This window comes from Hippocampus bargibanti, linkage group LG01, assembly GCF_051943395.1.
Source record: "Hippocampus bargibanti isolate YZ-2025 linkage group LG01, ASM5194339v1, whole genome shotgun sequence".
Lineage (NCBI taxonomy): Eukaryota > Metazoa > Chordata > Actinopteri > Syngnathiformes > Syngnathidae > Hippocampus > Hippocampus bargibanti.
Genome location: NC_142734.1, coordinates 34,415,412 through 34,440,339, shown reverse-complemented (window position 1 = coordinate 34,440,339; position 24,928 = coordinate 34,415,412). Strand labels below are relative to the sequence as shown.

Sequence of the window (24,928 nt, the reverse complement as noted above, 5' to 3'; positions counted from 1 at the left end):
TTCGGAGAAAATGCTTTCTTGTTACTCATCCAGTTATGAATATGATTCAAATACCAGTCGGTTGTCCTTTAAAGGACAACCGACCCCTCCGGACAAGTTGTGCCCATAATTTGTAAAATCACTTCAAATGACTTCTACTGAGCGTATTTTACAAAGATTCCACCGCATATAGCTATATTTTACGTTTTAAGACTCGCGCTGAATATTCAGGAAGTCTTGTTTTTGAGTTGGTAACGAGTCCGTACGTGACGTCACTGAAGGAACGCCCCTGACTGAAAAAAGGACACATTGTAGCAGTCCTTCCATCACGTCAACATATTTTGCTGTACTTGTTTGGTCTGAAAACCTCGTGTTGCACCAAAAAGCCGCCAGAAGAGGGCGACCAAGCTCAATGTAAGGCATTTATCAGCCTGTGAAAACGGGCTGACTAATTCCCTACACGGCTTTGTTGCCATTTTCTGCCTCCCTTGGGTGCGAGATTTCCCACCCCTGATGCCTCAAAATGACACGGAATACATTATTTAATCGATTGCAAACATGCATGCTTTCTTCTTCAGGACTATTTGAATCATATTCATAACTGGATGTGTAACAAGAAAGCATATTCTCCGAATCTGAAGCCATTGTTTTGATTCTCCAGCAAGGCAAGACGTCTTGGGGTGACGTCACGAACTGGGGGCGGCACTTTCTGAAAATGCCCAATTCGCAGCTCTTTTTTTTTGTTGCAGATTTTGGACACTTTAAGTCATTTTTATTGGTGTTTTGCATTTGAATAAAAATATCATACTGCGTGTTTTGGGTATTTTAGATGCTATAAAACGTTTTTCTGATGTCAGTTAGGAAACAAAAAAGTGACGCTGGTTGTCCTTAAAGCCGTTGCTAATGTACTCAAACCGCTCAGAATCATGAGCCAATCTCTTGGATGTTGGCAGATAGTGACATACTAAGATTTTTGTTCCTCAAAATGTCATTCATCTGTCTGTACAGCACTTTTGAAAAAACTGAGAAAAGTAACAACAAAATCCAAATGAACAACAACAAATAACGCAGGAGATTAAAATACAACAATGTATTTTGAACAACCAAACAATATTAGAAAAGGGAGGGAAGTAATTGCGCTGCCTTTGTATGATTTCTTTGAAAAGGCTTTTAAGAAAACAACCGTACATGCATTCACTTTATGTTATACAATGTAGTTATTTACAAAGTAGTTTGGAGGCTAACCGTCCAAAGGATTGAGGCTTTTTCATGGCTGATGAGCAATAGAAGTTATTATTATGAAAATACGGGATGGATGATATACCAATATTGTACTTATTTTTTCTAAGAAAGTCTCCTAAACAAAAGCGCACATTCATATTCATTGTATTTACAGTGTATATGTAGTCGATGAGATCCACAAGGAAAAAGAGATTACCAAATGGTTTCGCTCATGACAATCGCTGAAATCAAAGCAGTAAAAAACTATATATATATATATATATATATATATATATATATATATATATATATATATATATATATATATACAGTAAAGTCTCATTATATCGATATCGGTTATATCGATAGTACTGCATATTACGATACTATTTCTATGAACGCAAAGAGAAAATTTACATGACGCAGGATCGGTTATATCGATATTTTTTCCGACTCCCGAGAATATCGATATAACGAGACTTTACTGTATATATACATATACATATACATATACATATACATATATATATATATATATATATACTGTGTGTGTATATATATATATACAGTATACAGTACAGTATACAATATATATATATACAATATATATATAGAGTTAATACCTAAATGATATGGGTCTAGAGTTATATGCGCTTGAAATGAGGGCGGCTGTCCAAAATACAATGCAATACATACATATTGGTTTATATAGGGCTTTAACAACAGCTGAAGCTAGAAGAAAGCTCTAACATGGAAAAGAAGGGAAATGCTGCCCCTTGCGGAAAAGACAAAAAATGTTAGAGGCCATGGCCAGCACTTTATCGGCAGCCAAGCATGAAAAAAAAAACAAAACCCGAACAAATTCGGGAATGGCGCTCTAAGTCATATTTTCAATTCCCAAATTAATTTCTTGAATACCAGTGAATGAGTAAACATTAATAAACCAAAAAGTGTTCTTACTAACATGAATTTTTACCATTGTTGAAATGTTGTCTCTTGAGAGATGTTTGCACTCCATTGAGTGCAAGTCTGTTTTTTGATTTGAAGTTTGTGCGCAATGGTTTCAAAGTGTAGTTTTGTGTCCACTTCATGCAAGGCAACATGAACTCAAATTGATCATTTTAGAAAAAAATGGCACATGGGACACAAAACATGACTGATTTCAAAAGGAAAGCTACACATTTCCATCACAGAACCCTCGACAAGCCGAGGTTTTCATTGACTGCATATGACATTGTGGGTTTGGCTCTGTTTGGAAAGTGTAGCCTTTTATGCGCATCATACGTTGCGCTTTATTTTTTCTCTCATTGTTTTCAGATGCAATCAGATTACAGCACACAGCTGGGCTCATTGGAGCAGTCATTGTTGCTATGGTTACTGTCCACATCCCGCTTCCTCAGCCTTCTTCCCGCTTGGTGCTGATCGCTGCCGCCGGGATGGCTGTGCTGCAAGGCCGAGGAACGTCGCTTGCTGTGCTCCTGGGAGCGGCCCTCGTTTTGGGGTCGACGGTGAGAATGCTCCAAGCCCAAATGACCTTTGGTGTCGTCCAGCACCTGGAAGTTGTCATACTGGTTACTGGTGACGATGTCGCTCTCGGCTACTACCTGCAGGTAGGCGCGCACGCGGTGATGGCGCGCCCCTTCTGCGTCACTGAAGTCGATGACTCGACATTCGTAAGTGCCCTCGTCAGATGACTTGACACGGGAAAGGCGGAGCTTGTGGGAGATGTTACTTCCCGCGACCTTTACAACCTAGGAACAGATGAGAAAAACAAAAAGGAATGGTGAGATGAGGAAAATCACCCTCAATGCATCTTCAAGGACAACCGACGTCTCAAGACAAGTTGTGTCCATAATTTGTAAAATGGCTTCAAATGACTTCTACAGAGCGTATTTTACAAAGATTCCACCGCATATAGCTATATTTTACGTTTTAAGACGCACGCTGAATATTCCGGAAGTCTTGTTTTGGAGTTGGTGACGAGTCCTCACCCTACGTCACTGAAGGAACGCCCCTGACCGAAAAAAGGACACATTGTAGCAGTCCTTCCATCACGTCAATGCATTTGGATGCACTTGGCTGGTCTGAAAACTTCGTGTAGCACCAAAAAAGAGGCAGAAGAGGGCGACAAAGCTCCATGTAAGGAATTAATCAGCCTGTGGAAACGGCCTGATTAATTCCTTACAGGAGCTTTGTCGCCATTTTCAGCCTCTTTTTGCGCTACATTTCCCGCCCCAGATACCTCAAAATGGCAAGGAATAAATTCTTTAATCGATTGCAAACATGTATGCTTTCCTCTTCAGAACTATTTGAATCATATTCATAATTGGACGAGTAACAAAAAAGCATATTCTCCAAATCTGAAGCCATTGTTTTGATTCTCCAGCAAGGCAAGACGTCTCGGGGTGATGTCACGAACAAGGGGGCGGGACCTTCTGAAACTGGCCACTTCCGGGTTCATTTTTTTTGCAGATTTTGGACACTTTAAGTCATTTTTATTGGTGTTTTGCATTTGACTAAAAATATCATACTGCGTGTTTTGAGTATTTTAGGTGCTATAAAACGTTTTTCTGATGTCAGTTAAGAAACAAAAAAGTGACGTCGGTTGTCCTTTAAAGCCTTTTTGCAGTCTTTACAATGCAGCGCATTGAGCTGAAAAGAAAATCGGCATTTATACTTGATATGGTGCTAAACGGCTCCTCTCTAAATGCCAAGTTACCATGGAAACCAGAAGGGGACAGAAGAATATATATAGTACTTTGAAAAATCTAGCATTGCCGTTAAGTGGCCGTGAAGACCACCGAGGATGACAGGATCTTATCCATGCCATGATTGCATCCAAGGAAAAAGTCATCCCTAGTGTGAAATAGGATAAGCAGCATTGGCAAATCAGACAGAGCGAAAAATGGAAATGCAATCAGAATAGGGGTTGACGGCTCATGTAATCATCAAAGATTGTTACCAGCAGGCTTCAGAGTATAGAGGCGATTCACTCACGCTTATTTTTGTAGAATCCTTTGGAACCTCCTCCTCCGGAGACACCTGTGTAAAAATAAGAAGTGTCAGGATTACTTTGCAACTTAATATGAAAAGAAGTGACACCAACGAAAACCAACCATGGGAATGAACCCAGGGATTAAAGAGTGACGTTAGCATTACAGCGCGCTGGATTGCCACATAGAGTGCAATACAAACATATGTGTTCTAATGAACTGCTGGTTTCTTCAGCCGTCATTTGTACTTCTTTGAAGGTGTCGGACGTTTCGCTTCTTATCCATGATGCTTCTTCAGCGAACTAAAGTCTTACTGGTAGTTTCGGCCCTATATATATATATCCCTACTGTCCAGACACTGATTGTTCCTATTGTCCTGACTAACGACTGGCCTGATTGCCCTATTTGCTCTGATATCACCTCATCAGCATTACTAATCCTATTTTGCCTAAGCAGGCTGTTGTATGCGTTATTGATGTGTTTTCCTTCTAATTTCGCCATCAACACGGATCAACATGAAGTTTTCAGACCAAACAAAGTACCGCAAAATGCATTGTGTGTCGCTTTCTCGGTCAGGGGCGTTCCAAACGTGACGTCACATAGGGATCGTCATCAACTCGAAAACAAGACTTCCTGAATATTCAGCGCGAGTCTTAAAACGTAAAATATAGCTATACGCGGTAGAATCTTTGTAAAATACGCTCAGTAGAAGTCATTTGAAGTGATTTGACAAATTATGGACACGACTTGTCCGAGGGCGTCGGTTGTCCTTTAAAGTTTAACCCATTCATGCACCAAAAATGATCATCTGTAACCTGATAACATGACAAGCTGTCCACCGTAGTAACCGCCGTCCATCCCTGAAAAGATTAAACGCTGTTACCTCATTGGTTTTCCACGGCTGTCTGTCTGTCCAGTCCATATGGTTTCGGATGTACCACCACTGAATCTCGAGAGAGTAGGAGGGCATGCCGGCCCCCCTGAACGAGCAGGCCATTTCCACATCTTGACCCCTCTGAGCGGTCACATCATGAGGCACCTCCGTGAACATGGCTGGACACACAAAGTTAGTGAGTGACTAGAGTGCCACTTTGGTGTTATTTGACTTACAATACAAATTACAATTTACAATTTAATGTGAGCATCATTTAAAGGTCCCCAAAACCGTATTTTAAATATTCTCTATACCGCAAATTGGAAAAAAAAAAAATACATCGATGCCATGCCAGTTAAAGGACAACCGACACCATTTTTTTTGTTTCCTAACTGACATCACAAAAACGTTTTATAGCATCTAAAATAGACCAAAACACACAGGCTGATATTTTTAGTCAAATGCAAAGCACCAATAAAAATGACTTAAATTGTCCAAAAACGACTTCAAAATGAAACCGGAAATGGCTAGTTTCAGAAGGTCCTGCCCTCTTGTTCGTGACGTCACGCTAAGACGTCTTGCCTTGCTCGAGAATCAAAACAGTGGCTTCCGATTCGGAGAAGATGCTTTCATGTTACTCATCCAGTTATGAATATGATTCAAATAGTTCTGAAGAGGAAAGCATACATGATTGCAATCAATTAAATAATTTATTCAGTGCCATTTTGAGGCAATAGGGGGGGATGTAGCACCAAAAAAAGGCAGAAAATGGCGACAGAGCTCCGTGTAAGGAATTAATCAGCCCAGTTTTGAACATGATTCAAATAGTTCTGAAGAGGAAAGCATAGATGTTTGCAATCGATTAAAGGAGTCCTCCTATATCAATTCGAGCCATCAAGGACTGCATGTAGTTTCCCAGAAAATGCAAAATATGGCGCCAAAGCTCCGTTGGAAATGGGCTGATTTGTCTGCTGTGAATTCGTATCAGCGAATATCAAATAGTAGTCTTGGTGCAACGCACAATGATTCACCATCGCATTATTTATGTGTTTCCCTTCTAATTTCGCCATCAACACGAAGTTCTCAGTCCAAACAAAGTATCGCAAAATGCATTGTGTGTTGCTTTTTGGTCAGGGGACGTTACAAATGTGACGTCACGTAGGGGATGACTTTGACACATCTGGTGTAAAACAATAGTCCTGTTCCCCAAAGACGTTCTCAACCAAGCCTTCCAAAACTGGATACGATTGATGTTATTCGTAGCACAGAAGCAGTCGTTCGGGATTGCAGATAGTGGCAGTTGCGACCGCATCTGTCAGATTAAACGTTGCTGTCTTTGTAGAGGAAAGTAGATGGGTGGAGTATATGCCAGAGACGCACTATTCATAGAGTTAAAGCGCATATAAATACAAAGCCAACCATGTACGAAGACGCAAGAGAATCAACAGAATGATTCAAACCCTGAATAGTAAACAACATGTTGTGGATCTAACTGACAGAAGAACAAAAGGACGCATAGATCTATTTTTAGTGATCTTTGTACTCATATCCCAGTATACAAATGTCAGCAACGTTGCATCTTAAGATATATTTATTCATTCATCTTTTCTTTTTTTAGCCGTACGTGTAAATAGAGGTTTTACATTTGTTTGTAGATTTGGTAGGTTAACGACTAAATTGTCCGCAGATGTGACTGTGAGAGTGAATTTGTTTTCTTTGGATGCCATTTCATGAATAATTATAACAAAATCAGTAGGTTCTTGCTTTTGATGCCAAATATTAGATTTTATATGATGGGACTCACGTACGGGCAATTTAGAGTTTTCTCAGAGCCAAATATGAGGTTTTTATTTTATATGTGCTAGGAAACTGGATGATGACCTACCTCTACAGTGTAGAAGTTGCTGTGTAGAGTCTACACAGTAACTTCAGCAAAGAGATTCAATTCTCAAACCGCACGCAAAATTTATTGCTCACCACCATCACAAATAGACTTCTCTCTTCAAAAACGGCTTTCGACTTTTTCGTATTGACCTATCGCGTATACTTTAAAAACTAAAGATTGCCAAGAACAGAACCATTACAAAAACTCAATGACAATAATTGCGTGGACACAATTATCCCAGCACAAATCTCCACAATCAAATTGATTCAAGGCTATTCTGAGGCAACTGGAGGCTATTTCAAGTTCTATTTCTTCTTAAAAAGTCTTCTCTAATGTCCCAACTGCCACAGAAAAGAACGTATAAGGGACCCGCATGTCTTGTTGTTATCTCCAAGACAAACTGAAGAAGAAACGCAGGCTGATTAATGTTCGAAAGCATCCAAGTTGAGTCATTTAGCAAAGAAGGAAGGAAGGGGTGGGTCACATAAATTAACAGGAGAGAAAGAGTCATTAGGCTGAGACGATGTGAAGACAATAAATGGATTCTGATTCTGTGGAAGTATTTCATTGTTCCTCTACTGCAGAACATGCTCCCAAAATGGCAACATTTCTTTACACCATGTATGTTTATTCACTCAAGGGGAAAGTGAAACCTTTTAGAGCCACTTGCCATTTTCACCCGGCAGTCATTAAATGAGTGGCGGTCATTATTTTCTTCGAAAATTAAAAATAAAGCCCCCCTTACTGTACAGGTACAGTGTATGTGCCCAAACACTTCAATCCACACTCTCATCAGAAATAATTAGCCGCTAACGAGTCTCTCCAACGGCCTCCTAATAAGCTTTGCGGTCGAGTAATGAGCCTTGGCGCAGTATGGCGGGAAACAGCTGCCACACCTTACTTGGGGAACCTGTAGGAAAACTCCACAAATGTCTAAAGAGAAGCGAGCGGAATGTGCTCATTTACATTTGTTAATGAGCTAGCAGTGATGAACCATACAGCTGGAAGTTTGATCTTCAAACTCAATATTTCACGATTGGTATCAACTGTGAAAATAATCCTCAAGCGTTCTAAAATGAGTCAAGAAATTCACGTGTGTGTTTCACCTTCACGTTTATTTCCATCCAGTCGACTTTTGTTCACGTCTGTTGTCTTTCGTGAGGCATACATGCTAACCAGTTGACCACTTCATCAAATGTTTTTTACACCCCATTCAAATGCCATTACTTCAATGTAAACTAAAACAAATGACGTAACAAGAGCCCTACTGCTCACCTGCAAAAAAAAAAAACTACTTTCCAGGGCATTTCCCTTCTTTATTTAGCAAATATGCACTGTGTGTTCTGTAGCATACAGCTTTAACCTCCCTGCCGGTGGAGAGCAACCTAAATATACAGACAAAAAGCCAGTTGATGAATTTAGAGATGTGTTGTACTTCGAGGGCCACGAAGATCGATAAAGCCATCTCCAAGATGAATCTCTACATCAGCACAATAGCAAGCACAGTGCAGACTCAGCCTTCTGATCAATCAAATATTCTGGAAAATACCAAACGCTAATTGTTGTCTATCACTGGAGGAAAGTATTTCCATCATATCATCATTGAAATAATAAACCAAGTGGATCGGTAGCATATCACACAATTTCAAATCAACATAAAATGATTGTGGGATTTATCAGGCAAGCAACATAAAAATGTCGTGAACTCAGATTCTTAACTTTAGCCCTTTCAGGGACAACATTACTACAGTGGACGGTTTATCATGTTATCAGGTTATCGTTATTGCTACATAAAGGGTTCAATCAGTGTTTGGAATAACGTCTGCCCGGAGGCCGGGGGCGTACGACTTTTATGTCGGGCGTACAACTTTCAAAACTTCGCGGCCCGGGTGGGCGACAACTTCAAGAAAAAGAAAAAAAAAATGTTTTTTCAAATCAAACGTTTGCTGTATTCAATAAAACAAAAGCTACAAGCAAACTGCTACATTCCACGTGGACTGCGCCTTTCAAAACTCTCAAGTACACTTTACAGTCACGGACGGTATAGTCGGTTGTCCTTTAAAAACTAGGGTTGGAAATTCCATTGTTACTCACATACAAAAATTAAAATGTGATTTTTCAGGTCTTTTAAGATCTGCCCACAGTAAAGTTCCACCTTTATTTTCCACATCCGTGCGTCCAAGTTGGTGAATTTTGAGGCAGCTTGCAAAGCATCTTTCTACCAGCTTTAATGTCCAGGGGTCGGCCATCCAGTGGAGGAACAGGAAGAGATATAAGAAGCACCATATCAGTGCTGAGCATCTAATCTGCCTCGCCTATCTAACGCACCACCGTATGTCCTAGCCTGCAACAACACAGGAGCAGTGATTGGACTTTGACGGCGACACAGGCTGGAAGCCAACAACTGAAATTTACGACGTAAAGGTGAAACCATCCCTGCTGGGTCTGACTTACGACGACAACTAAAGAGACTGAGGAAAGCGGGGAAGAAAAGGGATAAATCAGCTCAAGTATGTTTCTTTCTTTATGCATCAAGCAGTACCTTGCTGCTGGCTTGTATATGGATTGTAGACAAATATTAGCGTTCTGTGCCTTATTGTTTTAGAAAAATAAGAAAGGCTGAATCAGGTTATGGTATTTTCTTTGACAACACATAACATCCACAAGCAAACGGGTAATACTTATGTACATTATGCGACTACCACATGTAATATTTGGCCCGAGTTCCTCAGAATTCACCGTTATGTTTTTTCCTCTCGTCCATTAAAGGACAACCGACACCACTTTTGTTTCCTAATTGACATCAGAAAAACGTTTTATAGCATCTAAAATACCCAAAACACACGAGCTGATATTTTTAGTCAAATGCAAAACACCAATAAAAATGACTTAAAGTGTCCAAAAACTACTTCAAATTGAACCCGGAAGTGGCCAGTTTCAGAAGGTCCCGCCCCCTTGTTCGTGATGTCACGCCAATATGTCTTGCCTTGCTCTAGAATCAAAACAATGGCTTTAGATTTGGAGAAGATGCTTTCTTGTTACTCATTCAGTTATGGATATGATTCAAATAGTTCTGAAGAGGAAAGCATAAATGTTTGGAATCGATTAAAGAAGTAATTCCGTGTCATTTTGAGGCATCTGGATGAAATGTAGCGTCCCAGAAAATGCACAAGATGGCGCCCAAGCTCCGTTGGAAATGGGCTGATTTGTCTGCTGGGAATTTTAGTCAACTAGTTCACCATCGCGTTATTTATGTGTTTTCCTTCTAATTTCGCCATCAACACAGAGTTTTCAGACCAAAAAAAGTACCCAAAATGCATTGTGTGTCGCTTTTTCGGTCAGGGGCGTTCCTTCAGTGACGTCACGTTAGGAATCGTCACCAACTCAAAGACTTCCGGAATATTCAGCGCGAGTCTTAAAACGTAAAATATAGCTATGTGCGGTGGAATCTTTGTAAAATCCGCTCAGTAGAAGTCATTTGAAGTGATTTAAGAAATTATGGACACAACCGAAGGCGTCGGTTGTCCTTTAAATATACATTCCATACAAACTGTAGCACTAAAGCAACTTACGACCGAATTCACCTTAGGAACGACAGTTCGGAATGTATCTCGTTCGTAAATTGGGGAGCATCTGTACTACCTCTAGAAATATTTCAATCTCCATTTCAGACTTAGTTCTACACGCTGTCTTTTGGCTAAAGCAGACTCATTGCCCTATTTTTGGTCGTCATGGGCCCGTTTCCCTGGCGTATAATCACAGCACATTTCTATTTTCATGTCAGAACAAGTGTAGATTAGTGTGTTTGTGAAATTGAGTAGGCACGCTACGCCTCACTCGCCGTTCCAGTTAACATGGCTGCTGGGCCCCCGGCGCGTCTCGCAATTTGGCGTCGTTGCTCAGTCGTGGGTGCAAGGGAATCTCCACTTGATCATCCACAAAAACATCCGTTCGTTCATGGATTTTTCAAAAAAGTAATGGATCCAGATGTCGAGTGGCACTAAAACTGCACAGAATAGTGGCGTTTATAGAAAAAAACGTCTAAAAATACGTTTTCTCATTTGGCCAAACTCCCTGCTGCCGCCTTCCCCAGACACCTTTTTTTCCTCCCTTTTTCCTCATTCTTTTCCTCCCTGAGGATTACTGCTGTGCAGAAACGAGGCTCTCGTGGGGCGAGCTGACGACAAGGATAAACGAATGAACTGGCTTACGGCAGGCTCTCTGGCATTTAAAATAGAGGCACGATGCAGGAAGTACATATTCCTACACGCACAAAAGCTAACACTCACGTGCACACACGCGTACAACTTTCAAATGCTAACAGATGGACATGACAGACGGGATTTTAACAGATGCACTACTGCAAACTTCCTTTCCTTTCTGCATCTATTGAGGCTGATGCATGGATGGAGATTTAAAGGACAACCGACGTCTCCGGACAAGTTGTGTCCATAATTTGTAAAATCACTTCAAATGACTTCTACAAAGATTCCACCGCATATAGCTATATTTTATGTTTTAAGACTCGTGCTGAATATTCCGGAAGTCTTGTTTTTGAGTTGGTGACGAGTCCGTACGTGACATCACTGAAGGAACGCCCCTGACCGAGAAAGCGACACACAATGCATTTTGGGTACTTTTTTTGGTCTGAAAACTTCGTGTTGATCCGTGTTGATGGCGAAATTAGAAGGAAAACACATAAATAACGCAATGGTGAACTAGTTGACTAAAATTCCCAGCAGACAAATCAGCCCATTTCCAACGGAGCTTGGGCGCCATCTTGTGCATTTTCTGGGACGCTACATTTCATCCAGATGCCTCAAAATGACACGGATCATATAATCATATTCATAACTGAATGAGTAACAAGAAAGCATCTTCTGACCGGAAAAAAAGGACACATTGTAGCAGTCCTTCCATCACGTCAATGCTTGTTTGGTCTGAAAACCTCGTGTTGCACCAGAAAGAGCCAGAAGAGGGCGTCCAAGCTCCATGGAAGGAATTTATCAGCTCGGTGGCCATTTTCTGCCTCTTTTTGGGTGAGACATTTCCCCCCAATGTTGCCTCAAAATGGCACGGAATAAATTCTTTAATCGATTGCAAACATGTATGCTTTCCTCTTCAGAACTATTTGAATCATATTCATAACTGGATGGATTGGATTGGATTGGATTGGATATGCCTTTATTAGTCTCACAGTGGAGAAATTCACATTTCACAGCAGCAAAGTGATGAAAGGAATGAAAGTAGAAAACTTGTTTCTTGTGTAACAAGAAAGCATATTCTCCGAATCTGAAGCCATTGTTTGGATTCTCCTGCAATGCAAGACGTCGAGGCGTGACGTCACGAACTGGAGGCGGGACTTTCTCAAAAATGCCCAATTCGCAGCTCATTTTTTTTGCAGTTTTAGCACACTTTAATTCATTTTTATTGGTGTTTTGCATTCGACTAAAAATATCAAACTGTGTGTTTTGGGTATTTTAGAAACTGTCGCGGCTTGGAATTGGAGCGAATTTACACGGCACAGGAGATGTGAGACCATTTCTTTTAGACAATGGATGCTATAGCTTTGTGTTCGCTGTCAACATTTAGCTTGTAGTACACATGCACATTTCACCATGATCCCTGATCCACTGGTGAAAAGGACGCTTTGTTCTTCTCCTCTTTCATTTGGAACTGCTTCATACAACAAAGAGGGTGCAGAAAGAAAGTGTTTATGATTGAATGACTGTGTCTTTGTGATATCATATTTGTTATTTAGTTTTCTTTTCTGTTCTTTTGACTTCAAAATCGTGCCGCGAGAGTGGTTGCCTTTACAGCAGCTCCTGTATTTTGTCTTTCTACTTCTTCCTTTTCTTTCCTTTCCCTTTCGTTTTTCTACTTCTTTCTTTTCCTCTTACTTACTTCACTTTGCTGCTGTGGAATGTAAATGTATCCACTGTGTGACGAATAAAAGATAATCTAATCTAATCTAATCTAATCTAATCTAATCTATTGGATGAAATCGAGCAAAGAGAGCAGTGTGAAGGTGTTTTAACTCAAAGAATGAAAAATATGGAATATCTCCGTGAAATAACAGAAAGAGAAATATTCCATTGGTGTCAAAATGCCGCCATCTCAGTTCTTAACCGTACAAGCGATATTTTAAATGACAGTCTTACATTTTGAACTGTAATGTAGGGATTTTCATCAGTGGCATGTGACGGAAAAATGCCATTTGACTTTATAGCTCATGGCCTACTTTCCAAAACGTCCCATAAGAACTGTACAGTACTTTCCGACAGCGGCACCCTTGTCGGCGTCACCTCCCGATGATCTTTTCATCGTCTCAGTGGCTGTCAAACTAGTGACACCTCCGCCAAATTCCCACAAGTGAACAGTAGGTGAAGACAAGAATGAGAACAGGAAGGTAAAAGAGGGGGGAAAAGGATGTAAGATTAAAATAAATATTAAAAAAAAGCACGAGCAGGAAGAGTATCACTTCTAATGGGGACACGGGACATGACTGGGCTTTACCACAGGAATAACTTTGAAACACGTTCATGCGGCATTTAATCAGAGGAGACGTGGGGAGTAAGATATGCTTCATCTGTCAGCGATTTTAGTTGTGTCAGCGCTGTGTTTGTATTTCTGAAACGAAAACGAGTGCGAGGGAGGTGAGTGGGGACAGTGAGGTGGGTCTAATGAGCCCGACACGCTGCATCGCTCAGCCCAACAGAAAGACATTGCATCATCCCAGGGCCTCATTAGGGTACAACAGCGCTTTATCTAGAAATAATGACTCACACTGATTGCTCATATTGATGGGAAATGTGCAACAATACACGATAGACTGATTTAGATCGGTTTATTTTAGGAACGGCCATGTCCATGTTAAGCTAAGGAATTGAGAGTCCCCATATGCTGCTCCCATTAAAATGTTGTGTGTATGTCGCACTATTGTTGTCATGATTTATTTTGAGGGCCCAATCTATGATGGTGAATAGAAAATGTTACAGACGATAAAAAAAATTGCATGAAATAAAACATATCGGCTATCATAATGCAGCAATTCAGATATGTGGAAAATCTAATATATTGGTGGTTTTTAAAAAATACATTGATTGATTAATCCCTTGGGATAACAATACAAAAGGCAATAGAAAAAGGAATCAACAACAAATAACAATAAATAAACAAACAAACAAAGAAACACAAGTGAACAAATAAACATACAAACAAACAAATACATACATATGTACACATATGTATGCTACATACATACATACATACATACATACATACATACATACATACATACATACATACATACATACATACATGCATGCATACACACACGCATACACACATGCATGCACGCATACACACACGCATACATACATACATACATACATACATACATACATACATACATACATACATACATACATACATACATACATACATACATACATACATACATACATACATAGTGATGCATTTCATTTATAAGTGATAAGTATGAATTCATAAACGAATACAAACAATGCAATGCATAAAATACAATGCATACATAGATTAATACATAGATAAATAAACAACTAAATACATAAATGTCCATGTTAAGTTCTTTGTTGCAGCTTCAGCTGTTGTTAAAGCGCTATAATATTGTATTGTGTAAATAAATAAATAAATATGTCGATCCTTAAGCTGAACATTCAACTGGGATGGTTCAACTGCATGGTAAAATACAATATATTTTTATTATACAGTAAAGTCTCGTTATATCGATATTCAAGGGAGTGCGAAAAAATATCGATATAACCGGGACTATCGATATATCCGACCCTGTTTGCATGTAATTTTCTCAGTGCGTGCATAGAAGTAGTATCGATATAATCGGGACTATCGATATATCCAATATCGATATAACGAGACTTTACTGTATTTATATTTATTAATATGACTGCAGTGTGTATTTCTATGTTTTATTTTTATCAGATATGGTAAAAAAAATGCCATTCTTTGAACATTGATGACTTGCATGAAGCTAAAGAATCAAACCCATCAAGCCTTGAGACGTCACATTATTGCATACTGGGAATGCATATGCACACTAGCGATTTGAAATGAGTTTTGATAATTGAACAAGCAGCCAGTAGGCACATTCGAATCGACAGAGCGCATCTTTTGTCCACATCAATTGGGCAGGCAACAGCCTCTCTGGTGCAATCAGGCTCGGTCACTGCGGACATGTTATAATAGAGGCCCATAGCTTGGAGGAGCAGGCGATAATTATAATTGAGCCTTTGGTGTTTAGGAACAATAAAAAAGTGAGATCTCTTAAAGGACAGCCGACGTCACTTTTTGGTTTTTTAACTGACATCAGAAATACGTTTTATAGCATCTAAAATACCCAAAACACGCAGTATGATTTTTTTATTCAAATGCAAAACACCAATAAAAATGACTTGAAGTGTCCAAAATCTGCTAAAAATTGAGCTGTGAATTGGGAATTTTCAGAAAGTCCCGCCCCCAGTTCGTGACGTCACTCCGAGACGTCTTGCATTGCTGGAGAATCAAAACAATGGCTTCAGATTCGGAGAATATGCCTTCTTGTCACACATCCAGTTATGAATATGATTCAAATAGTTCTGAAGAGGAAAGCATACATGTATGCAATCGATTAAAAAATTTATTCTGTGTCATTTTGAGGCATCTGGACTCCAATGTAGCGTCCTAGAAAAGAGGCACAAAATGGCGACCTCCTGTAGCCACCTCCGTTTCCACAGGCTGATAAATTCCTTAAATGGAGCTTGGACACCCGCTTCTGGCGGCTTTTGGGTGCAACACAAGGTTTTCAGACAAAACAATACAGCAAAATACATTTACGTGATGGAAGGACTGCTACAATGTGTCTTTTTTTTTCGGTCAGGGGCGTTCCTTTAGTGACGTCACGTACGGACTCGTCACCAACTCAAAAACAAGACTTCCGGAATATTCAGCGTGAGTCTCAAAACGTAAAATATAGCTATAAGCGGTGGAATCTTTGTAAAATACGCTCAGTAGAAGTCATTTGAAGCCATTTTACAAATTATGGACACAACTTGTCCGGTGACGTCGCTTGTCCTTTAAGGTTTGCTTTGCTGACTTTTTTACAGCTTGTTTCCACCACATATATTATCCTAATGAGCTGGGCGGATTGAAATCAAATAAAATGTGACTGGTGTCTATGTCTTACATTTGTGGACATGTGCTGATTTCTTTTTTTTTTTTTGTAAAAAGCGTGACATGATTTTAATACAACCGTGAAGTTGGTCTTTTCGGGAAGGATGTTGTTAATAAAAGTTGCACCTTGCTGATGCAGTGTAACCTTCTCACACTCTACGGAATGAAGTCATTTAAATGTAAATGTTATACTTTCATATCAGTCACATGAAAGAAGCAGTCGGAATCCAATGCGTGAAAGTGAGCAGGGAGGACGGTTGCCTCCTTTTTATATGCTCGTATAGCAAAATTGACAGAAAAGGGCTCAGGAGACTGTTGCTTAACCCTTTCATGCACCCTGTAACATGCGATCATGTTTAGCTGTCCACTGTAGTAACCGCAGTCACTGAAATAGTGACTAATAATAAGAATCCATCCATCCCGCCATCCATCCATCCATTTTCTGATCGACTTTGGCCTATCCCAGCTGTCAAGGGATAGCCAAGGGCACAGCATGCCGTATTTCCTGGTGTATAAGGCGCACCCAAAAGCTTTGATTTTCTTCAAAAGATGACCCTACGCCTTATACTCAGGTGTGTCTGAGAAATAATATTGAGCCACAACAGGGCTTGTAACTACTGTCAGCAGTCAGCATTTTCTGGGACACTACACATCAGTCCTGATGCATCAAAATGACACAGAATTCTTTAAATCGATTGCAAACATGTATGCTTTCCTCTTCAGAACTATTTGAATCATATTCATAACTGGATGCGTAACAAGAAAGCATCTTCTCCGAATCTGAAGCCATTGTTTTGATTCTCGAACAAGGCAAGACGTCTTGGCGTGACACCACGAACAAGGGGGCGGGACCTTCTGAAACTGGCCACTTCCGGTTTCAATTTGAAGTAGTTTTTAGACACTTTAAGTCATTTTTATTGGTGTTTTGCATTTGAATAAAAATATCATCTGGGGTAGATTATATGCTATAAAACGTTTTTCTGATGTCAGTTAGGAAACAAAAAAGTGGTGTCAGTTGTCCTTTAACTTGACGTCTCAGGCAAACTCCAAACAGTAAGCCAAGATCTGAGATTGAAACCAGAAACTTTAGAGCCGCGAGGCACCTCATACACAGCACTGTATGCGGAAAACAATCCAAGACAAACGAGTGCAGCTGTCCACAATAAAACTGCACTCATTTAAATGGTGGCCTGCTGGAGCCCGGCAGCTCTTTCAGCCAGTAAATGACTGCTTCCGAAACTCAAGAACGCATCACGCAACATCGCCCGTCCTCCTCTCTAAGCAAGACCGCCAACACGTGAATCCTGCCAAGTGGCTTCCCAGGAGAAGTGTGACTCTAAATCTGAATGACCAAGCGCGTGCGCTTTGATGCAACATTAACAGTAATGTGTCTCATGGAAGATAAGCACCACTCTCCCAGACAAGTACCCACCCCACGCACTCTCTGTACTGCGGTTGGGATTTTAATAACCGAGCACGCGTTATCTTACAACACGGTCGACCAAAATCTTTGGTGTTCGATATTTTTTATGCTCCTAATGCAATGATACCAAAGGACAATGCGCCAAGGACAACTACAACTGTTCCAACAAACTACATAGTCTATCATGCATAAACACCTCACATAACCAAGGTCGATTCCAAGTGAACTAAATCATGAGTTATTTTATCGTCTCTCATACACGCACACACACATGCGCGCACGCAGAGCTTCAAGTCATAGGGATGATTTTTAGTCTTAGAGGGATGCCTCAAAGCAAGCAAAGCTTTGGATCACCAATCTCAAAGCCGCTTGCAATCATTTCTCACCTAAACGACATCACCCCACGCTTTTTCGCTCCCGCAAACACATGCGCGGGCACGCATTCAAACACACGCATATGCGAATGAAACACCCCCCCTCCCCCAAAAGATGACAGGGGAAGAGTCCTTGACTGCAGGCTTCGCCACCAGCTTGTTTGTGCCATTTTATAAGGAAGCCTTCCGATTGGAGAGAAAAGGAAAAGCCGATCCCGGGTTTTATTACGCACAACATAAGGACGGTAGGTGAAAGTGGGAAGGCTTTAATGAGTCAAGATGCTGAGAATAGAACCTTGACGAGAGCCACTGTCATGTTGACGTTTTTGGTCGATGGTTGGGTGGATCAATAAGTCTCCAGTTCCTTCAAGCAGAAAGGCCATTGTCGGTTCTTATATTGTTAAAAGTCAAAAGCGGTACCGAAATAAGGGATCAGTACCTAGGCCCGGTACAAAACTAGCCATGCGGTTGATTAAAAACAACTAAACTAAAAACAAGCAGAATCGATGAGGTCAACTCTTTAGCAGTCCGGGAGAAATGATACTTTCTACGTTCCCCATCTTTAATCTTGTTTGTAACTAACAAGAAAATGAATATGTTCATTTAAAGGACAACCAACATCACTTTTTTTGTTTCGTAACTGTCATCAGAAAAACGTTTTCTAGCATCTAAAATACCCAAAACACGCAGGATGATATTTTCGAGAATCAAAACAGATTGACTTCAGATTTGGAGAAGATGCTTTCTTGTTACTCATCCAGTTATGAATATGATTCAAATAGTTCTGAAGAGGAAAGCATAAATGTTTGCAATCGATTAAAGAAGTTCTTCCGGTTCATTTTGAGGCGTCAGGACTGATGTGTAGCGTCCCATAAAATGCAGAAGATGGCGCCCAAACTCCGTTGGAAATGGGCTGATTTGTCTGATGGGAATTTGTGTCAGCGAATATCAAATAGTTCTCTTGGTACAACACACAACAATTCACTATCGTGCCATTTATGTTTTTTTTCCTTCTAATTTCGCCATCAACACGGATCAACACGAAGTTTTCAGACCAAACAAAGTACCCAAAATGCATTGTGTGTCGCTTTCTCGGTCAGGGGTGTTCCCTCCGTGACGTGACGTCAGGAATCGTCACCAACTCAAAAACAAGACTGAATAGTCAGTGCGAGGTAAAATATAGCTATATGCGCTGGAATCTTTGTAAAACACGCTCAGTAGAAGTCATTTGAAGTGATTTTACAAATTATGGGCACAACTTGTCCACAATACAATAGCTGCATAGAAGCATTCCGTTTAACTGTTAAACATTTAACAATGGCAATTTTGTTCTTTTCCAATTATAATGTAATTATGGTCTCTTTTTTATTCCAATGTTAATATAACTGTGGTGTTTTTTTTATTCCAATAAGAAAATGATAATGATATTTATTATTACAATAATATAACAATGATTTTTTTTTTTTTATTCCAATAAAAATATAAAACAATTCTTTTTTTTTGTCTTACTTTATGGTCGAAATATGGCGCTTTTTTGGTTCTTTTTGTTGTTGTTGTTGTTTTTACCCAATTGTGCCCTTTCTCCACAACCGATGACAAGGCAATAGTACACACTTTTCATCCAGTCTCAACTAATTACGGTCGCGGGTGACCCCGGGGGCCGATGCCCACTCACTTCGGATGCGAGGCGGTAGATTCACTTTATTATCGGATTGTCTTTAATGTAGTCTGACTGTGTGCCACGGTGGAGTTCGATGCCTGAAAACCGTTTGTGTAATTGTGAAGGCAAAAGCCGACGAACGCTGCGCCATGTTTATTCAGTGCCACCGGGACGTGTGCCCATATTAATGGATCTAGTGAGGCGTATGCTTGTCGCTTTAACGACTTGGTGATGCTCCAGCATAAACCTGCTCTACTTTATGCCCCTGCGGAAAAGAAGAAGGAAGGGGGGGGGGCGAAGCCGACACAAGATACACGCACACACACTCACTAAAGTAAATCCGACAAGCTGCTGAATATTTGCCAGCAACGTGTGAGACATTGTTAAATGTTTAACAGTTAAACTGAATGCTTCTATGCAGCTATTGTATCACAAGGGGCTTTTTTTCCACACTGGAAAACAAGAATGACACTGCTCACTAATTAAAATCATGTTTTAAAGGACAACCGACACCCTCGGACAAGTTGTGTCCATAAAATGGATGACATTACGAAGACAAAACTAACTATCAGATGTCATCCTGAAAATAAAAAGAGACTTATTGTAGTGCCATCTCACTTGGTTTCCCTTGAGAAGTTTTCAATTCCTTACGCCTCATTTAGCCTTCACTCATTAATTAAGACAATTGATTGGTTGGAATAACGAGCTGGCTGGATAAGCATACTCTAATGAGACGCTAATTGAAAAGTATCAGTGGCTGGAACGACCCCGAGGCAGATAAAGGCCTGATGTTGCCGCGGTCGCAATACATTTTCAGACCAAATGTTTGACTTTTCCATTTAGGATTGCTTTTTCTTCACTGTGGTGAAAACAGTACAATCAATAATCATCCTGATGGGCTTAAAAACAGCAAAGATCAGGAGAGAAGGAGGTGGTCGTGACACACGGGGAGAAGAGAAAGCAGCTGAATTAGTGTCCTCAACTTTTCTAGCATCCTGTATCAAATAAATTGAACACTTTTAAGCACACTGTAAGCTGATAACATGATAAGTTGTTCCATTGAAGTCACCGCTGTGCCTGAAAGCGTTAAACACAGGATGGCTCATGTGATCAGTGCATACAGTGTTGCCAGAAAGGTTGAAATGTAAACTTGTTTCACTCTTGTAGCATAAAAAACATGAATGAATGGATGGATGGATGGATGGATGGATGGATGGATGGATGGGTGGGTGGGTGGCTTTGTGGGTGGGTGGATGGATGGATGAATGGATGGATAGAAGGATGCATGGGTGGATGGATGGGTCAGTTCATGGATTGATGGATGGGTCGGTGGATGGATGGATGGATGGATGGATGGATGGATGGATGGATGGATGGATGGATGGATGGATGGATGGATGGATGGATGGATAGAAGGATGCATGGGTGGATGGATTGATGGGTCTGTGCATGGATTGACGGATGGGTCGGTGGATGGATGGGTGGATGGGAGGGTGGAGTTGGATGGATTGATGGATGGATGGATACATGGATAATGGATGGATGGAAGGATGGATGGATAGAAGGATGCATGGGTTGGTGGATGGATGGATAGAAGGATGCATGGGTGGGTGGGTGGATGGATGGATGGATGGCTTTGTGGATGGATGGGAGGGTGGAGTTGGATGGATGGATGGATGGATGGATACATGGATAATGGATGGATGGAAGGATGGATGGATGGATGGATAGAAGGATGCATGGGTGGATGGATGGGTCAGTTCATGGATTGATGGATGGGTCGGTGGATGGATGGGAGGGTGGAGTTGGATGGATGGATGGATGGATGGATGGATACATGGATAATGGATGGATGGAAGGATGGATGGATGGATGGATGGATAGAATGATGGATGGGTGGATGGATTGATGGATGAATGGATAGATGGATGGATGGATGCATGGGTGGGTGAATGGATAGATGGATGGATGGATGGATTGATGGATGAATGGATAGATGGATGGGTGGATTAATGGATGGATGGATGGATAAGTAATATTTCATCAGTGACAGGACATTGTGATTTCCTCGGCCCTTTTGCAGATACTGTAAATATTACAAATGAAATGCACCATATTGACATGTATTTATTTCTGACCATTTTAAATCAGTGTGATATTGATGAGAAATCAATCATATGATCAGCGTCTTCATATAGACGCGTGTCAATCATCAACTAAGAATGTTCTGAATTAACAATGACAAATAATTCAAGGTCATTTGAGCCTTTCCAAAATGTTTTCTTTATAACTCGCAAAACCGCATTAAAGTAGCTGCGGGTTTCAGTGACCGCAGATGTATCCTTTTTCCTCCGATAATAATTTTTAACCATCATCTTATCACTTTAGAGTAAAAACTCAATCACAATCACCTGCACTAAATTGTAAGATGAATCCATTTGCCACCTTCTTCAATCAGGAATGAAAGACGGCGAGCTACAATAAGGAGAGAGACTTTGCAAACTGGTTTCAATACATGCAAGAATCAACCCTACACCTCTTCTTTTTTTAGCTCATGCCTCCTCACACATCCATTTCCCGCACTGTGTCGAAATAGCTCCGGCAACAAGAACATTATTCACTTTGAAAGCCGTCTTCCTTTATGTTATGGATGCAGCGGCGCCCCCTGAGATATTACTCACATCACTGCCAATGATGAATATAATAGATATTTTTAACCCAAACAGAAACAACGTCCTTTAAAGCACACAGTGTGATTGGGCCCGATTTCAACTTCAAAACCGACAGCTACAATAAAAAATGTGGGAAAACAGAGTCAACAATCGACGTTTGGATCCGAATTTGATTTGTTGGACCGAGCTGTGAGTGAAAAATCTTTCAGCAATCGATGAGAAGGTTTCTTCAGCCGTCATCTGTACTTCTTTGAATGTGTTTCGCTTCTTATCCAAGAGGCTTCGTCAGAAAACAAAAATTTGCTGGTAGTTTTATATATATATATATATATATATATATATATATATATATATATATATATATATATCGCTCCTGTAGAGACATGGTGGTGCCAGACTCTGCTAAGATAGGTCCCTGCTCTCAGGTTGGGGGGGAGCAGAGGACTATTCCCTGAATGTACACTGATTACTTCTATTGTTGCTGCCTGATATGGGGTTTTTAATACTGCCCTGATTGCCCCATTTGCTCTGGTATCACCTCATCAGCATAACTAAGCCTATGTTGCCTACGAAATCTGTTGTAGGAACGATCCAAATGGAACCTCACCCCACCATGGCGATTCAGTTTAGTTTTTCAGCAATGTCATCCAGATCTGAAATGTACTGTACGCTTACCCCTTTTCATCTTTGATTGCCACCCTGAGATGGATTTAATTTTATTCGCTTGTCTATAAAGGGGATCATTCAGACAATGTTCTAATCTGAATGATGACTTATTCAAGATGCTTGAGCAGCCAACGCTCTTACAGGTGTATTTTACACACCAATGAAAGTGTAAATCAACTTGGATTCATTGAAATCGCCTACTGCATGCAATTTGGGCCTTGTTTTTTAGGGCGTTTTTGATGCTAGCGTTTACTGTATATTGACTAATGCAGCGCTAAAAATATAACTTTTGTTTCGGGAAAACATTAAAAAATGAAGCAAATGCTGATGAAATTATATTTTTTATAAAATTCCATTTGAAAAGAGAGACGGAGAGCGACAGACAGATAGATAGATAGATAGATAGATAGATAGATAGATAGATAGATAGATAGATAGATAGATAGATAGATAATTATAGCGTTGGATAAAAACTTATGCTTATGACTTATGCTGTGATTTTAGGTGATCTGAAATATACACTTTACCTCTACGAAGTTATATTTCCAGATGAAAATGTTAAAATTACGGCATGAATATGAAATGTGCTATTTCAGGACCTCATTTAAAAATACAATTCCCGCATTTCTCGCGAAATGCGTTGTAATGAATATGGACGTTGTTCAATGAATACTTTTCAGTCATGGTCATTCGGAACAGAACCTTTGTGGAGGCGGACTTTTTTAAATGACACAACTATACTACATCTCAAAATATGTGTATTTTTTTCTGGGTGTTTCGCCCGTGAACTACTTTTGATTTCATTTGCACTTTTTAGAACAACAAAATTAAAGCCCCCTAGTTTACCCACCACTACCCTGTCGTGTATATCACGCGTGGGAGTGAACGGCATAGCCGGAGCAAGCTCGCAAGCACCGTAGGGCGGTTCCGCGTGGGTTCGCGCGCCTACCGTGTCCGCTGATGTGGTTCTCAGTGTGTCCGTGTCCAGTGTGCCTGGTGGCCACGCACAGTCCCACGTAGTGCAAAGTCCCCAGCAGTACCCCGAAGGTTCCCATCGCGCTTCTTCTCGTGTTTGCGTCTTGTGTCTCCCGCTCACATGAGGCGGAGGTTCCACCAGTGTTCTTTTCTCCACCTCCTGATGCGTTAAATCCACGGGGAGTGGGAGGGGGGGGGGGCTGAGGGAGGTGTGGAAATTGTACTTGTCGTGGCGTGAAAGTAGACGTGGGCAAGGTACGTGAAGCCTCCGCAGTCGTCTGGCAACTCCGTCTGGTATGAATGACTGCCTGGTCGCTGGGTCTATTTCACGCGGAAGGAGACGTCACTGGGTGCTGGGGCTTTGTGAGGGGGAGCGTCAGCATTCATTAGGACGGGAGAGAGAATTACCAATGTAGCCAATGGGTGGGAAAGAAATAAATTGAAAAGCCAATTTGTGAGGTTCAGTGAAGAAAACAATTATTTCGACCAACTTAAATAAATTTGTTAGCACTAAATTGATTGCAGACAATATGTCTCAGATTCTATTTTTTGATTTCGATCCCTTTAAATTTGGATGTCACACCGGTGGCTGAGATTCAGATTGTTGGGCGAGGATTCTGATTTGTGTACATGATACGCGTGGATCGCCAAATGTGGTTCACGTACAGTATAAAGAATGTCCAGAAAATAGCCTCACCCAATAAAAAATGCTCGTTCACAATGCTTAGTAAAGGGGGGGGGAGGGTCATCATCACTGTTCCACTGTTGCTGTCCAAGGTCCTGAAACAACATTCGCCTTTTCAACTATGAAGACACATTACCTTCGAGACTTTGTCGTTTCTTTAGAAATGTTTGTTTGTTTGTTCTAATACAGTACACTTAGTCGGTTTTGTATACAAATCTAGTCTTGGGGGCGTTGTAATGTGTGTGAATGTGCACAGCATTGACCCAAATGACAAATGGGCAACAAGACGGAAACAAGTGGGGTTAACATTCAAA

At 40.6% G+C, this 24,928-nt stretch overlaps 1 protein-coding gene across 1 annotated transcript; it reads right to left on the bottom strand.

Moving 5' to 3' along the window:
* Positions 1 to 1,793: 1,793 nt before the first annotated feature.
* Positions 1,794 to 24,252, bottom strand: vstm2la (V-set and transmembrane domain containing 2 like a). Its single transcript, XM_089005033.1, has 4 exons — positions 23,904 to 24,252; positions 5,077 to 5,246; positions 4,198 to 4,242; positions 1,794 to 2,951 (listed from the first exon to the last, which is right to left on the bottom strand). The coding sequence occupies exons 1-4, from the start codon at positions 24,007 to 24,009 to the stop codon at positions 2,529 to 2,531; spliced, it is 744 nt and encodes a 247-aa protein (XP_088861159.1). The 5' UTR covers positions 24,010 to 24,252; the 3' UTR covers positions 1,794 to 2,528.
* Between the last annotated feature and the right edge of the window lie 676 nt (positions 24,253 to 24,928).

Excerpts from the sequence above, each read along its gene's own strand:
- vstm2la (XM_089005033.1), bottom strand. The coding sequence starts at position 24,009 with ATGGGAACCTTCGGGGTACTGCTGGGGACTTTGCACTACGTGGGACTG. Across the intron at positions 5,247-23,903 it reads GAACCACATCAGCGGACACG|CCATGTTCACGGAGGTGCCT; the intron begins GTAGGCGCGCGA and ends TTGTGTGTCCAG. Across the intron at positions 2,952-4,197 it reads AGGATTCTACAAAAATAAGC|GTTGTAAAGGTCGCGGGAAG; the intron begins GTGAGTGAATCG and ends ATCTGTTCCTAG.